Source organism: Leuresthes tenuis, unplaced genomic scaffold (assembly GCF_036924035.1).
Source record: "Leuresthes tenuis unplaced genomic scaffold, fLeuTen1.0.hap1 SCAF_4, whole genome shotgun sequence".
NCBI lineage: Eukaryota > Metazoa > Chordata > Actinopteri > Atheriniformes > Atherinopsidae > Leuresthes > Leuresthes tenuis.
In genome coordinates this window covers 1,253,217-1,269,586 of record NW_027325358.1, presented here as the reverse complement: position 1 = coordinate 1,269,586, position 16,370 = coordinate 1,253,217, and the positions used below count along the sequence as shown (strand labels likewise).

Here is a 16,370-nt window from a genome sequence, read left to right as displayed (position 1 = left end):
GAGCATATATCAGGGCGTCTGAAGTGTAAAACTCCTTCTTCCTGTTCCTGGGAGCAGATATCAGGGCGTCTGAAGTGTAAAACTCCTTCTTCCTGTTCCTGGGAGCATATATCAGGGCGTCTGAGGTGTAAAACTCCTTCTTCCTGTTCCTGGGAGCATATATCAGGGCGTCTGAAGTGTAAAACTCCTTCTTCCTGCTCCTGGGAGCATATATCAGGGCGTCTGAAGTGTAAAACTCCTTCTTCCTGTTCCTGGGAGCAGATATCAGGGCGTCTGAAGTGTAAAACTCCTTCTTCCTGTTCCTGGGAGCATATATCAGGGCGTCTGAAGTGTAAAACTCCTTCTTCCTGTTCCTGGGAGCAGATATCAGGGCGTCTGAAGTGTAAAACTCCTTCTTCCTGCTCCTGGGAGCATATATCAGGGCGTCTGAAGTGTAAAACTCCTTCCTGTTCCTGGGAGCATATATCAGGGCGTCTGAAGTGTAAAATTCCTTCTTCCTGTTCCTGGGAGCAGATATCAGGGTGTCTGAAGTGTAAAACTCCTTCTTCCTGTTCCTGGGAGCAGATATCAGGGCGTCTGAAGTGTAAAACTCCTTCTTCCTGCTCCTGGGAGCATATATCAGGGCGTCTGAAGTGTAAAACTCCTTCTTCCTGCTCCTGGGAGCATATATCAGGGCGTCTGAAGTGTAAAACTCCTTCTTCCTGCTCCTGGGAGCATATATCAGGGCGTCTGAAGTGTAAAACTCCTTCTTCCTGCTCCTGGGAGCATATATCAGGGCGTCTGAAGTGTAAAACTCCTTCTTCCTGCTCCTGGGAGCATATATCAGGGCGTCTGAAGTGTAAAACTCCTTCTTCCTGTTCCTGGGAGCATATATCAGGGCGTCTGAGGTGTAAAACTCCTTCTTCCTGCTCCTGGGAGCATATATCAGGGCGTCTGAGGTGTAAAACTCCTTCTTCCTGTTCCTGGGAGCATATATCAGGGCGTCTGAAGTGTAAAACTCCTTCTTCCTGTTCCTGGGAGCATATATCAGGGCGTCTGAGGTGTAAAACTCCTTCTTCCTGCTCCTGGGAGCATATATCAGGGCGTCTGAAGTGTAAAACTCCTTCTTCCTGCTCCTTGGAGCATATATCAGGGCGTCTGAAGTGTAAAACTCCTTCTTCCTGTTCCTGGGAGCATATATCAGGGCGTCTGAGGTGTAAAACTCCTTCTTCCTGCTCCTGGGAGCATATATCAGGGCGTCTGAAGTGTAAAACTCCTTCTTCCTGCTCCTGGGAGCATATATCAGGGCGTCTGAAGTGTAAAACTCCTTCTTCCTGCTCCTGGGAGCATATATCAGGGCGTCTGAAGTGTAAAACTCCTTCTTCCTACTCCTGGGAGCATATATCAGGGCGTCTGAAGTGTAAAACTCCTTCTTCCTGCTCCTGGGAGCATATATCAGGGCGTCTGAAGTGTAAAACTCCTTCTTCCTGTTCCTGGGAGCATATATCAGGGCGTCTGAGGTGTAAAACTCCTTCTTCCTGCTCCTGGGAGCATATATCAGGGCGTCTGAAGTGTAAAACTCCTTCTTCCTGCTCCTGGGAGCATATATCAGGGCGTCTGAAGTGTAAAACTCCTTCTTCCTGCTCCTGGGAGCATATATCAGGGCGTCTGAGGTGTAAAACTCCTTCTTCCTGTTCCTGGGAGCATATATCAGGGCGTCTGAAGCTCAGATGCGTTATTTCTGCCAGCACATTCTTAAAAAAAAGTCTCTTTTGTCCATTCATCATGTGCATTAAAGTAGTTCATCGAGTTAAAGGCAGCTGACATTACAGCGGATTAGTTTTGCTCCCTTCCTGGTTGGTGAAACAGATTTGAATATGTGGTGTCATCACAGATGATGAGCAGAGAACAAGGTCGTAATCCTAATGTGACATATGGCTCCCGCATCACTGTGTTTCACTTCCTCCAGCAGCTGACCTTCTGATCTACTTTAAATCAGCAGATTTAGCTCATGACGGATGTGCTGGTAAAGAAGGATCTCAGTCTTTGTTCAGCTCCACATGTTCGTGGTGTCTGTGACCGCCTGCCTGCCACATGTCAGTTTCCTACAACCATCTGTTAACATTCAACTGAATAAGGAAACTGTTTCCAACCAAAAGCTTATAGTCATCTGGTGTGTTTCTGACTGTCAAACACATTTAAAACGCTTCTCCTTCTTTCGGCCTCTCCCTTTATCAGGGGTCGCCACGGCAACGAGTCGATCTCGCATCAAGTTTGTCAAACACTTTTAAAACAAACTTTCAAAGGTTTGGGGCGAACAAACCGGAGTGAGCTGGTGGTGCTAAAGTCGAGGACCAGAGAAGACATGGTCCAGCTTCCTTGGTCCTAAACCATCGGAAATCAAACCCTCGGCTCCACAACAGCTGTGGGGTCAGAAAGGCAACCTCTGCACGGGAAAAACACTTCAACAATACGTCTCCATCATCAGACTGAAGAAGAAACATTTCCACTTGGATCCACACCGTTCGATAGGAATAAGCTGCGCAGTGCAACGATTACTGACATCTAGTGGTGAAGCTGGAGATAGCAGTCATCTAATTTCCTGCCCCCCCACTACCCAACAATCTGAAGGCAGAACAACTGAAGAGCAGAAACAGCTTAATTTACAACTAAAACAGTGTTTGTTCTCTGCCTTTATCGACCTGAATCCTCTCCGTCTTTCTTTTTTCTCCTGAAACTTGTCCTCAGACTGATTCCTCTGCTTTCCTCCTCAGCTCCTCTGACACTAATTAATAAAGCAAAGCCTTTAAATACTAATACAAACACAGTTTTTGATCTATTAGTCATAGTAATGCAGCTCCAGATTCGTTGGTAAAAGTCTTTGGCGAACAGGGAGAAGAATTGGAGCCATTTTTGTTTGTGGAAGCTCATTTAAACTAACTCCATGATATTCCCCTGCAGTTATTTCTTTAATTTTATTATTATTAATTATCATATGTTCCTGTTTTTGTCTCTTGTACCTTCAGTTAATCTGTAACTTTGTGTTTTGCTGCCTCCCTAAAGCAGGTGAGACCCTGGGTCTCAGTGAGATTTTACCTGTATAAATAAAGGTTAATAAAATTGACTGATCAGAAGCCATAAAAAGAAATAAAGCCGGGTCCCACACATGTGCCATAAAACACTCACATGGGTCCGATGAATAGTTAAAGTAATATTGTTCTCGTGACGTTTCCTTGTTGGCAGGAAAACACACAAACATACAAATGTTGCATCAGAACAACTCCCGGTGGGGCAGGAAGCTCTCAGACCCTGTCGCTTCAATCATCCGTCTCCGGAGAAGCTGGACCAGCTCGGCTCATTATGTAAGAGCCACAGACAGAGGAGCATCATGACTGGCTCACAGACAAATGCATGTTTCCATCAGTCAGAGGCGGAACCCGGCCTCACACCAAGGCCTCGATGGTCATTTCATAATCTGAGCAGTTACATGGTGACATGTGGGACTGAAGTGATGTACATTAAAGGGCCACCGTCTCTGCTTTACATTCCTGTTGATGACTCAGCGCCTGCTGGAGGCGGGGATGGATGCCATCCACCAGCTTCTCCGAGGCAGACTTTGTTTTTCATGAAGTGAAATTAGCACTTGTTTGTCCCACCGGCCGGGCGCCTCCTAACAGGCTGAGACAGCTCTCCTGGATCCTGGAGGAGCTGAAGTGGCTGTAGCATCCGTTCACTCCTGAAAAGCAGGCCGGATCTCTGGGTGTTTAATGCGTTTTATTCTAAAGCACACCAACCTCCGGTCCTCCATGTGTGTGTGTGAATAATAACACAGCAGCTTGTGTGCAGCCTGGACCGACTTCCTGTCACTTTAAAGTATTTCTGTCAGAGCCAGTAAATGTCTTCACTGCACATCTGCTATTCCTGTCTGCTCATCTGTCTCCTCTGGTTTCTGTCTGCTTCTCTCTTCATTATCTCTATTTGTCACCGTGACTTCCTCTCTGGCCACATATTTAAGCTCTGTGGCCTTCTCTTTACAAATTAAACACTTTGTAATTGCTTTAGTAATTAAACAAAGTCACATTTTAATGGTTTATGGTCCAGTTTTCTGGTAAATCTACAGTCAGGATTTACATTAGCGACTGAAATGCAAGAAGTTTTGTGTTTAAGTGCATGACAGCGACAGAATAACTTCTGGTTGTGCCATTATTTGCAACCAGGGGTGCACAGATCAATAAATCGGCCTAAGAGCACGAGATGTTTTCAACAACTGAACCAACAGGAACGATAAAGGAGAGAATGAGGCGTGGAAATGAACTATGTGAGTTTTAGGAGCAGAGAATTATAGGATTTTATCTGATTGAATACAACTGAAACACTCCAAGGAGCTGCCTGATGGACAAACACGGCCATCCGAAGGGACCCGGGGGTAAGACTTGGAGCTAAATCATCCTTAACTCTACCAGCCTAATACTGTCCGGCTGCAGATAATGAAGGTTCTTCCTGTCCAGCGTTTGGAAATGGGAGGATCCACATGTTGCTCCACCGCAGTGTATCAGCTCGCTTTGTTCTGTGCTTTAACTCTGCTGTTGGCGTATCGACCGTGCTGTTACCAGATAATTACGTATGCCTGTGGGTGAAACTAACATTCCTCATGACCTCATCTGCAGTCCCAGGAAAAGAACGACTCCTGCAACGCTCTCCTAACTGCTCTCCTAACTGGTCTCCTAACTGGTCTCCTAACTGCTCTCCTAACTGGTCTCCTAACTGCTCTCCTAACTGGTCTCCTAACTGGTTTCCTAACTGGTCTCCTAACTGGTCTCCTAACTGGTCTCCTAACTGCTCTCCTAACTGCTCTCCTAACTGGTCTCCTAACTGGTCTCCTAACTGCTCTCCTAACTGCTCTCCTAACTGGTTTCCTAACTGGTCTCCTAACTGGTCTCCTAACTGCTCTCCTAACTGGTTTCCTAACTGGTTTCCTAACTGCTCTCCTAACTGGTCTCCTAACTGGTCTCCTAACTGCTCTCCTAACTGGTCTCCTAACTGGTTTCCTAACTGGTCTCCTAACTGCTCTCCTAACTGGTCTCCTAACTGGTCTCCTAACTGCTCTCCTAACTGGTCTCCTAACTGGTCTCCTAACTGCTCTCCTAACTGGTCTCCTAACTGGTTTCCTAACTGGTCTCCTAACTGGTCTCCTAACTGGTCTCCTAACTGCTCTCCTAACTGGTCTCCTAACTGGTCTCCTAACTGCTCTCCTAACTGGTCTCCTAATTTGTTTCCTAACTGGTTTCCTAACTGGTTTCCTAACTGGTCTCCTAACAGGTTTCCTAACTGGTCTCCTAACTGGTCTCCTACCTGCTCTCCTAACTGGTTTCCTAACTGGTCTCCTAACTGGTTTCCTAACTGCTCTCCTAACTGGTCTCCTAATTTGTTTCCTAACTGGTTTCCTAACTGGTCTCCTAACTGGTCTCCTAACTGGTCTCCTAACTGGTTTCCTAACTGGTTTCCTAACTGGTCTCCTACCTGCTCTCCTAACTGCTCTCCTAACTGGTCTCCTAACTGGTTTCCTAACTGGTTTCCTAACTGGTCTCCTACCTGCTCTCCTAACTGGTCTCCTAACTGGTTTCCTAACTGGTTTCCTAACTGCTCTCCTAACTGGTTTCCTAACTGGTCTCCTACCTGCTCTCCTAACTGGTCTCCTAACTGGTCTCCTAACTGGTTTCCTAACTGGTCTCCTAACTGGTTTCCTAACTGGTTTCCTAACTGGTCTCCTACCTGCTCTCCTAACTGCTCTCCTAACTGGTCTCCTAACTGGTTTCCTAACTGGTTTCCTAACTGCTCTCCTAACTGGTCTCCTAACTGGTTTCCTAACTGGTCTCCTAACTGGTTTCCTAACTGCTCTCCTAACTGGTCTCCTAATTTGTTTCCTAACTGGTTTCCTAACTGGTCTCCTAACTGGTCTCCTAACTGGTTTCCTAACTGGTCTCCTAACTGGTTTCCTAACTGGTTTCCTAACTGGTCTCCTAATTTGTTTCCTAACTGGTTTCCTAACTGCTCTCCTAACTGGTCTCCTAACTGGTTTCCTAACTGGTTTCCTAACTGCTCTCCTAACTGGTCTCCTAACTGGTCTCCTAACTGGTTTCCTAACTGGTCTCCTAACTGGTTTCCTAACTGCTCTCCTAACTGGTCTCCTAATTTGTTTCCTAACTGGTTTCCTAACTGGTCTCCTAACTGGTCTCCTAACTGGTTTCCTAACTGGTTTCCTAACTGGTCTCCTACCTGCTCTCCTAACTGGTCTCCTAACTGGTTTCCTAACTGGTTTCCTAACTGCTCTCCTAACTGGTTTCCTAACTGGTCTCCTACCTGCTCTCCTAACTGGTCTCCTAACTGGTCTCCTAACTGGTTTCCTAACTGGTCTCCTAACTGGTTTCCTAACTGGTTTCCTAACTGCTCTCCTAACTGGTCTCCTAACTGGTTTCCTAACTGGTTTCCTAACTGCTCTCCTAACTGGTCTCCTAACTGGTCTCCTAACTGGTCTCCTAACTGGTCTCCTAACTGGTTTCCTAACTGGTCTCCTAACTGGTTTCCTAACTGGTTTCCTAACTGGTCTCCTACCTGCTCTCCTAACTGCTCTCCTAACTGGTCTCCTAACTGGTTTCCTAACTGGTCTCCTAACTGGTCTCCTAACTGGTCTCCTAACTGGTTTCCTAACTGGTCTCCTAACTGGTTTCCTAACTGGTTTCCTAACTGGTCTCCTACCTGCTCTCCTAACTGCTCTCCTAACTGGTCTCCTAACTGGTCTCCTAACTGGTTTCCTAACTGGTCTCCTAACTGGTTTCCTAACTGGTTTCCTAACTGCTCTCCTAACTGGTCTCCTAACTGGTTTCCTAACTGGTTTCCTAACTGGTCTCCTAACTGGTCTCCTAACTGGTCTCCTAACTGGTTTCCTAACTGGTCTCCTACCTGCTCTCCTAACTGCTCTCCTAACTGGTCTCCTAACTGGTCTCCTAACTGGTTTCCTAACTGGTCTCCTACCTGCTCTCCTACCTGCTCTCCTAACTGCTCTCCTAACTGGTCTCCTAACTGGTTTCCTAACTGGTCTCCTAACTGGTTTCCTAACTGGTCTCCTACCTGCTCTCCTAACTGCTCTCCTAACTGGTCTCCTAACTGGTTTCCTAACTGGTCTCCTAACTGGTTTCCTACCTGCTCTCCTAACTGCTCTCCTAACTGGTCTCCTAACTGGTCTCCTAACTGGTCTCCTAACTGGTTTCCTAACTGGTCTCCTACCTGCTCTCCTAACTGCTCTCCTAACTGCTCTCCTAACTGGTCTCCTAACTGGTCTCCTAACTGGTCTCCTAACTGGTCTCCTAACTGGTTTCCTAACTGGTCTCCTACCTGCTCTCCTAACTGCTCTCCTAACTGGTCTCCTAACTGGTCTCCTAACTGGTTTCCTAACTGGTCTCCTAACTGGTTTCCTAACTGGTTTCCTACCTGCTCTCCTAACTGCTCTCCTAACTGGTCTCCTAACTGGTTTCCTAACTGGTTTCCTAACTGCTCTCCTAACTGGTCTCCTAACTGGTTTCCTAACTGGTCTCCTAACTGGTTTCCTAACTGCTCTCCTAACTGGTCTCCTAATTTGTTTCCTAACTGGTTTCCTAACTGGTCTCCTAACTGGTTTCCTAACTGGTCTCCTAACTGGTTTCCTAACTGGTTTCCTAACTGGTCTCCTAATTTGTTTCCTAACTGGTTTCCTAACTGCTCTCCTAACTGGTCTCCTAACTGGTTTCCTAACTGCTCTCCTAACTGGTCTCCTAACTGGTCTCCTAACTGGTTTCCTAACTGGTCTCCTAACTGGTTTCCTAACTGCTCTCCTAACTGGTCTCCTAATTTGTTTCCTAACTGGTTTCCTAACTGGTCTCCTAACTGGTCTCCTAACTGGTTTCCTAACTGGTTTCCTAACTGGTCTCCTACCTGCTCTCCTAACTGGTCTCCTAACTGGTTTCCTAACTGGTTTCCTAACTGCTCTCCTAACTGGTTTCCTAACTGGTCTCCTACCTGCTCTCCTAACTGGTCTCCTAACTGGTCTCCTAACTGGTTTCCTAACTGGTCTCCTAACTGGTTTCCTAACTGGTTTCCTAACTGCTCTCCTAACTGGTCTCCTAACTGGTTTCCTAACTGGTTTCCTAACTGCTCTCCTAACTGGTCTCCTAACTGGTCTCCTAACTGGTCTCCTAACTGGTTTCCTAACTGGTCTCCTAACTGGTCTCCTAACTGGTTTCCTAACTGGTCTCCTACCTGCTCTCCTAACTGCTCTCCTAACTGGTCTCCTAACTGGTTTCCTAACTGGTCTCCTAACTGGTCTCCTAACTGGTCTCCTAACTGGTTTCCTAACTGGTCTCCTAACTGGTTTCCTAACTGGTTTCCTAACTGGTCTCCTACCTGCTCTCCTAACTGCTCTCCTAACTGGTCTCCTAACTGGTCTCCTAACTGGTTTCCTAACTGGTCTCCTAACTGGTTTCCTAACTGGTTTCCTAACTGCTCTCCTAACTGGTCTCCTAACTGGTTTCCTAACTGGTTTCCTAACTGCTCTCCTAACTGGTCTCCTAACTGGTCTCCTAACTGGTTTCCTAACTGGTCTCCTACCTGCTCTCCTAACTGCTCTCCTAACTGGTCTCCTAACTGGTCTCCTAACTGGTCTCCTAACTGGTTTCCTAACTGGTCTCCTACCTGCTCTCCTACCTGCTCTCCTAACTGCTCTCCTAACTGGTCTCCTAACTGGTCTCCTAACTGGTCTCCTAACTGGTTTCCTAACTGGTCTCCTACCTGCTCTCCTAACTGCTCTCCTAACTGGTCTCCTAACTGGTTTCCTAACTGGTCTCCTAACTGGTTTCCTACCTGCTCTCCTAACTGCTCTCCTAACTGGTCTCCTAACTGGTCTCCTAACTGGTCTCCTAACTGGTTTCCTAACTGGTCTCCTACCTGCTCTCCTAACTGCTCTCCTAACTGCTCTCCTAACTGGTCTCCTAACTGGTCTCCTAACTGGTTTCCTAACTGGTCTCCTAACTGGTTTCCTAACTGGTTTCCTAACTGCTCTCCTAACTGGTCTCCTAACTGGTTTCCTAACTGGTTTCCTAACTGCTCTCCTAACTGCTCTCCTAACTGGTCTCCTAACTGGTCTCCTAACTGCTCTCCTAACTGGTCTCCTAACTGGTTTCCTAACTGGTTTCCTAACTGCTCTCCTAACTGGTTTCCTAACTGGTTTCCTAACTGGTCTCCTAACTGGTCTCCAGCCTGTGAAACCTCTGCAGATGGTCCAGAACGCGGCGGTGCGTCTGGTCTTGGATCAGCCTAAAAGAACACGTCCCCCCTCTGTTCATTGAGCTCCTCTGGCTGCCCTTAGCATCAGGTTCAAGTCCCTGATGTTAGCTACAAAGAGCTTAATGGAACGGCTCCATCTACTTGAATGCTCTTGCAAAGGCTTCTGTCCCAACTGGGTCCCTCCGTTGGTCCCAGGATTGTCGTCTAGCAGCTCCTACACCACGCCTAAGACAATCCAAACTCTGTTCATGTGTCGTCCCACGATGGTGGAATGACCTACCGAGCGCTACCAGAACAGGGGCGTCCCTGTCTATCTTCAAGAAGCTCCTGAAAACCCAGCTCTTCAGAGAGCATCTCCTATCCCAGCACTTACCTTGTACTTCCCTCCCCCCTCTATCTCTGCACTTTATCTTTCTGCACTTCCTTCTATGCCTGCACCCTATCTCTACTCTGTCCCCTCTGACAGAGTCGGACTCCTGGGTTCCTTCTATGGAGCTTATTGTTAGCTTTTTATGTAGCTGTTATATCTTCATTTGTAAGTCTCTTTGGATAAAAGCTTCTGATAAATACAGAAACATAAGAACTACACAGCTGACCTCCGACAGACCAGCGATTCTGTTCCTCTGCACCAGTTTCCAGAGCTGGTAAAAGAGTTTCTCAGCTCATTAAACTGAGCTTAGCTCGACATGAAAGATCTGATCTAATTTCTAAAGCTAAACAACTGGTGCTAACAATAAGAGTATTGTGTTTTTAAACTCTAATTATTGTTCTAATACTACTGTAAGCCTCAGGATATGAGTTAGTGTGAGATCAGGGAGGTCAGGTGCATTAAAGGCCCATCGGTCTCCAAACTGCAGGCTTCAGAGCAGCAGGTGCTCCTACTGCTGCACCTCATAAATAAACAGCAGAATTTCCACCACAGTCAGCAGTCAGACGAGCCGCCCCAGACCACCAAAACTGCCCTCAGACCACATCCTGACTTAATGTTGTGTGATCCAGCAGCAGACCCAAAGCATTCAGCCCTCCACTTCAAACTTCCTGTATTTATTTATGTCGTTCTCTCAAGGACAAATGTGTTCTGCAACCAGCTGCCGAGTGCAAAAAGCCTTTCAGTGCCCACATGCAAAATGCACACAACATTTCCATGATTAATGCCTCGCCAAAGACAAATTCATCTTTCATTACGGAAAGTGTCTTAAATCATTTAAGGTCAGAACATCCCTTGAAGAAAAACAACTTTAGCCAATTTACTGGGATTGCACTCACCATGGTGGTCTCAGCGATGGAGCCGAAGCTGTTGATGAAAATGTTACAGGAAACGTTGACCGGAGGACCTGCAGGAGGCGACAGACGGGTTAGACCGGACAGAACGTTACAGCAAGTATAAGAGAAACCGCTCCAACGCTTTCTGTGCCGAGTCCAGCCTTCGGCGGACGTGTTGCATATTAACATGCATCCAGTGGGTGCCTCAAAACAAAGCTTTTCCAGCTGGGAAAGGTTAACATTTTTCACACATCTTTAATGAATTTAAACTGAACCAAAAACCAAAGAAAATCCAGTTTATGTCAGGTGCTCCAGGCCATAACTCCCAGAGGACTCATTCATTTAATGAAGCTTGTTCTGTAGACGTTTCTTCTGAAGTTAGCCTGGAACATATTTGTTTTAGTGTCTGAAGGCTGCCTCTCACGTCCTGCATCTGTGTGGAGCGTTGGTGTGAACATCCTCAGCAGCTGGTAGGAGCCCTGATTCAGGGGGCTCACATACCATCTATGATACTGCAGCTTTCAACTTTTCCTTCTGTGATCTTATCATAGTGTAACTTTCTCTTTCAGCTCCGGACAGACTGCATCTTCCTGAGTTTTTTCTGTGAAAACACAGATTTCTGAAACACGTTTCTGTTCGGAAGCTGTGGAATGATTTCTGCTTTTTACATCGTTCTTTGCATGCTGGAGCAGCTAACTGAGCTTTCCAAAGCCCAAGTAATGCCTGGAATAAGAGCCCAAATCCAGATGAGCTGAAGAGGAGACGTCTAGGATGCAGAGCAGGAACAAAATGGAGGAAAAGGAGGAAGTTTAAACCATTTCTTCCTTTAATCATCAGGGGAAATGTGAGATCTCTGGTGGATAAAATGTACGAGTCTGGAGCCCTGATGAGGACACAGCAGGAATATCAGACAGAGACCTGGCTGCAGGAACAGCTCTAACAGCTCTCTGCTCAGCTTTAAGACTATCCGGGCAGACAGAGACTGCAGACAGAGCGCTAACAGTAAAGGAGGAGGATCACAGAGCTGGTTAACAACAGATGGTGGAATCCTGGACCTGGCTGCAGGAACAACTCTAACAGCTCTCTGCTCAGCTTTAAGACTATCCGGGCAGACAGAGACTGCAGACAGAGCGCTAACAGTAAAGGAGGAGGATCACAGAGCTGGTTAACAACAGATGGTGGAATCCTGGACCTGGCTGCAGGAACAGCTCTAACAGCTCTCTGCTCAGCTTTAAGACTATCCGGGCAGACAGAGACTGCAGACAGAGCGCTAACAGTAAAGGAGGAGGATCACAGAGCTGGTTAACAACAGATGGTGGAATCCTGGACCTGGCTGCAGGAACAGCTCTAACAGCTCTCTGCTCAGCTTTAAGACTATCCGGGCAGACAGAGACTGCAGACAGAGCGCTAACAGTAAAGGAGGAGGATCACAGAGCTGGTTAACAACAGATGGTGGAATCCTGGACCTGGCTGCAGGAACAACTCTAACAGCTCTCTGCTCAGCTTTAAGACTATCCGGGCAGACAGAGACTGCAGACAGAGCGCTAACAGTAAAGGAGGAGGATCACAGAGCTGGTTAACAACAGATGGTGGAATCCTGGACCTGGCTGCAGGAACAACTCTAACAGCTCTCTGCTCAGCTTTAAGACTATCCGGGCAGACAGAGACTGCAGACAGAGCGCTAACAGTAAAGGAGGAGGATCACAGAGCTGGTTAACAACAGATGGTGGAATCCTGGACCTGGCTGCAGGAACAACTCTAACAGCTCTCTGCTCAGCTTTAAGACTATCCGGGCAGACAGAGACTGCAGACAGAGCGCTAACAGTAAAGGAGGAGGATCACAGAGCTGGTTAACAACAGATGGTGGAATCCTGGAGCGTCTCTGCAGCCCAGATGTTGAGCTGCTGGCTGTGAGTTTCTGTCCATGTTGTCTGCTGAGAGTTCACCTGAGTTACCTGCTGACGCTGTGTGTGACATCATCAGCTGAGTTGTTGCTAAGCTACAGAAGCAACGCCCCAAATTCTGCACAATAACTTCCATGACAGAGGAGTAGAAGCTCAGAGAAATTATTTGACTTCATTCATCTCTAATGTTTTGAAAGATAATTTCACACCCAAAACGTTTTTGCAAGAAAGAAGCTGTGATCATAATGTTCAAACCCAGTTATAGAAGAATATTCTTAAAGTAAAGTTAAGTACCATGTGGCTTCATAAATACCTTTAAAGTTCGGTCTTATACGGGCATCATATCCAGACGTCCTCCCCATCAGTTTGTCCAGGAAGTCAGAGGGAGACATCGGTGCGTGCCGCGCCCTCGCAGCACCGTCCATCTCCTTACACCAACTCGCACTGCCATAGAAAAACAGATCTTACGTGGTTACCATGGTTACAGCTGGACGTGGAAGTAAAACCCAACGGAAGTTATAAAGCTCAGCCAGTGAGCTGTGAAAACGGGAAAACTCCTGTCGTTTCAGTTAGCAGCGGAGGACCAAAACTCTCAGGCAAGAGGCAGGAAGAAGAAGGAAGAAATAAACTTTTAATAATCAAAGTGCTGCAGAGACGGTCCAACGATGAGTGGAACTGAAAGGAAACTGGCAATAAATAGAGTAAATACACTGAGGGAGGGTCTGACTGACCAGTAACTGGTTACTGAAACCACGAAATAAAGCTGGTTCTGTTGAATCAGGGGGTTCACTTAGTTTTTCACACACTTCTTCTGTGTTTTGCCTCAGTTTTTGTTCAATAAATGTCAAATGTTGTTGATTTACCATCTGGAAAGGACCAGCTGATCTTTTATTTCAGGGTTAGGGCTCACCATCCCGCATGCTGCAGGATTCTCACTCACAGCAGCTCTTAGTTGATCTGCTGTTTGCCAGCTCTGTGTGACCTTGCTGCCGGACACATGTCCTGCCGGCGGGACGCAGGAGTCGATGTGTCGGTTGGATTTAGCTGCGAGACGATACAGACTCAGCAGCTCTCTGGGAGAACATTCTCCATAAGTTCCAATAAGACGGAAACTGGACTCAAACACCTGGAACATGAATACATTTCAGGACATAAAGAAGGTAAATATACTCTCAGATGGAACCACCGAAGTTCTACTTCATTAACAGTTGATCTCTGATCACATCTCCACGCTAATCCCAGAACTTTCAGGCTTGCTGGCATTTCAGTAACATGAAGGCACTTGTGCTGATGTGTGTCTTTAGGGGTGAATGTGGAGGAGCGTCTAAATGCCAAAGCAAAGCTTGATGATCCTGAAACTACACTTGTGCATGTGTGTGTTTGTCAGTTGGGATATGAAGGAACATTTCCCAAAATAACTCACGCACAGACATTGTTTCAGGATCATCAAGCTTCACTTTGGCATTTGGAGGCAGCAACAACTTATCCCAGCAGGAATCAACCTTTAACAAACCTCTGAACGCGCTCGTTAACCCGTCTGGCGGCTCATTCGACCTTCTGTGAACACGCACAGGCGGGAGCTCGTCTGTCTGCAGTTAGATGAGGAGCCAAACGGGTTCAACACAGAAACAGTGATGGAAAATGGTCCATCCATTTTCTACAGCCGCCTCGTCCTCTTCGGGGTCGTGGGGGGGGTGAGTCTGACCCGGTTATCATCAGGTGAGAGTGACGGTATCCCTGGGCAGGTCACCTGTCCGTCACAGGGCCAACACAAGACAAACGAAACCATGCTCTCATTCATTCCTTACAGAGCTGAAGTCAGAGCCAGGAGCCTCCCACAGCAGATTCCTGGGCTGATTTACTTCTTCATCTATGATTTCTATCTGCCACACGGTGTTTATTCTGGTTTTCTGCCGTTATCCTCTGCTTCATGTTTTCTCTTCTTTAATAACATATTAAGAACCATCCTCCATTTCTTAAATTTCAAAAAGCAACATCCGCAGCCTACTTTCTCCATTTTCTTCTCGAACCTGTGACTCCGCCTCTTTACGCATGTGACTCCGCCTCTTTACTCCTGTGACTCCGCCTCTTTACTCATGTGACTCCGCCTCTTTACGCCTGTGACTCCGCCTCTGCACCCTGTGACCCCTCCTCTTTACGCCTGTGACTCCGCCTCTTTACTCCTGTGACTCCTCCTCTTTACGCCTGTGACTCCGCCTCTTTACGCCGGTGACTCCGCCTCTTTAGGCATGTGACTCCGCCTCTTTACGCCTGTGACTCCGCCTCTGCACCCTGTGACTCCGCCTCTTTACGCATGTGACTCCGCCTCTTTACGCCTCTGACTCCGCCTCTTTACGCCTCTGACTCCGCCTCTTTACGCCTCTGACTCCGCCTCTTTACGCCTCTGACTCCGCCTCTTTACGCCTGTGGCGGTAACATCCGCTCTGCTAACAGACGTACAAATATAACAGGTTAATTTAAAGACTTGAATCTGTCATTCAATTTAATGACAGATTCATGAAGCAGAGCCACTAAATATAGAGAAAGGCTGTTTTGGATATTTCACTGATCTTTTTCTTGTGGATCTTTTCTAATTGTAACTTTTAAGTTGTGGTTCAACAGCATCGTGACACACAACGAGCCAAAGAACGCTTTGAGCTTCATGTTTGGGGAGAATTATTACCATTAAGCCTTTTCTGACTGCAGGATAAACCCGGGTCATGAACCTGATCTGGGGAGTGACACGATCCACGCCGCCGGCCAAAGCGCCGACACGCTGCTGAGGCCCGAGCGCAGAGCTGCTTCCTGGTTGTTGCATCATCACACGCACTGTCTGCCAGGAGAGCATGAGTCATCGATGTGTAACTGTGTGTTTTGTCTTTCAGCCGACGACCCAACAGTCGCCCCCACATGGCGGAGGAAGCAGGCGCCGCGGAGGGCCGGTGGAGGACCTCAGGGGCGGCTCAGACCCGGAGCTGCTGCAGCATTTTCAGGGACCCTTCGGTGTCTTCACAGCAGCCCTCAGAGCAGGAATCAACAGATAAATGCAGTGAAACATCATGCTTTCTGTTGCTCCTTTTCACACTTTTTAAACTGCTCTCTGAGCCCTTTATTTAAAATCACTCAATATTCCTGTGATGATGAAACCTCCGTCTGTTTCTGCTCCATGTGGACATGAGTCACGTCAGCTCTGCAGATTTTGTCCTGCTGCCCAACTGCTTCTACAGCAGCTAAAGGGGTTTAACTGGATTCTGATCTGTGTGGAGTCACATGGTTTTATCCTTTCTGATGGAGCTATTAGAGGATTTCTCTGTGTTGACATGAGGCAAACTGGCTTCATGATCTGACCAATCGGACTCTGACTGGACCATTGCAACACCTTGATTCTTTTCTTTTCCCCACATTCTGCTGTAGATCTGCTGCTGTGTTTGGGATCTTTGTCCTGTTGATGAGCCAGTTTCAGCCCAGCTTTAGCTGTGGGACAGATGGCCTCACATTTGACTCTAGAATACTTTGGTATCCAGAGGAGTTCATGGTGGACTCAATGACTGCAAGGTGCCCAGGTCCTGTGGCTGCAGAACCAGCCCAGATCATCAGCCCTCCACCACCGTGCTTGACAGCTGGTATGAGGTGTTTGTGCTGATATGCTGTGTTTGGTTTCCTCCAAACGTGCTGCTGTGCATTAGGACCAAACATCTCCACTTTGCTCTGGTCTGTCCAAAGGACTTTGTTCCAGAAGTCTTGAGCTTTGTTCAGATGCAGCTTTGCAAACCTAAGCTGTGCTGCCATGTTCTTTTTAGAGAGAAGAGGCTTTCTCCTGCAGCCCTTCCAAACAAGCCATCCTTGTTCAGTCTTTTTCTAACTGTGCTGTCATGACCTTTAACCTTTAGCATGCTAACTGAGGCCTGT

At 47.2% G+C, this 16,370-nt stretch overlaps 1 protein-coding gene across 2 annotated transcripts in view; it reads right to left on the bottom strand.

The window, feature by feature from the left end:
• The window catches only part of glra3 (glycine receptor, alpha 3), a 71,633-nt gene that overhangs the window by 40,661 nt on the left and 14,602 nt on the right, over nt 1–16,370 (bottom strand). For both annotated transcript variants that reach the window (XM_072384043.1, XM_072384044.1), the window contains exons 2-3: nt 12,775–12,905; nt 10,561–10,628 (exon numbers count right to left, since the gene is read on the bottom strand). In XM_072384043.1, coding sequence (XP_072240144.1) covers nt 10,561–10,628; nt 12,775–12,905 — 199 coding nt within the window. The remainder of the gene's footprint in view (nt 1–10,560; nt 10,629–12,774; nt 12,906–16,370) is intronic.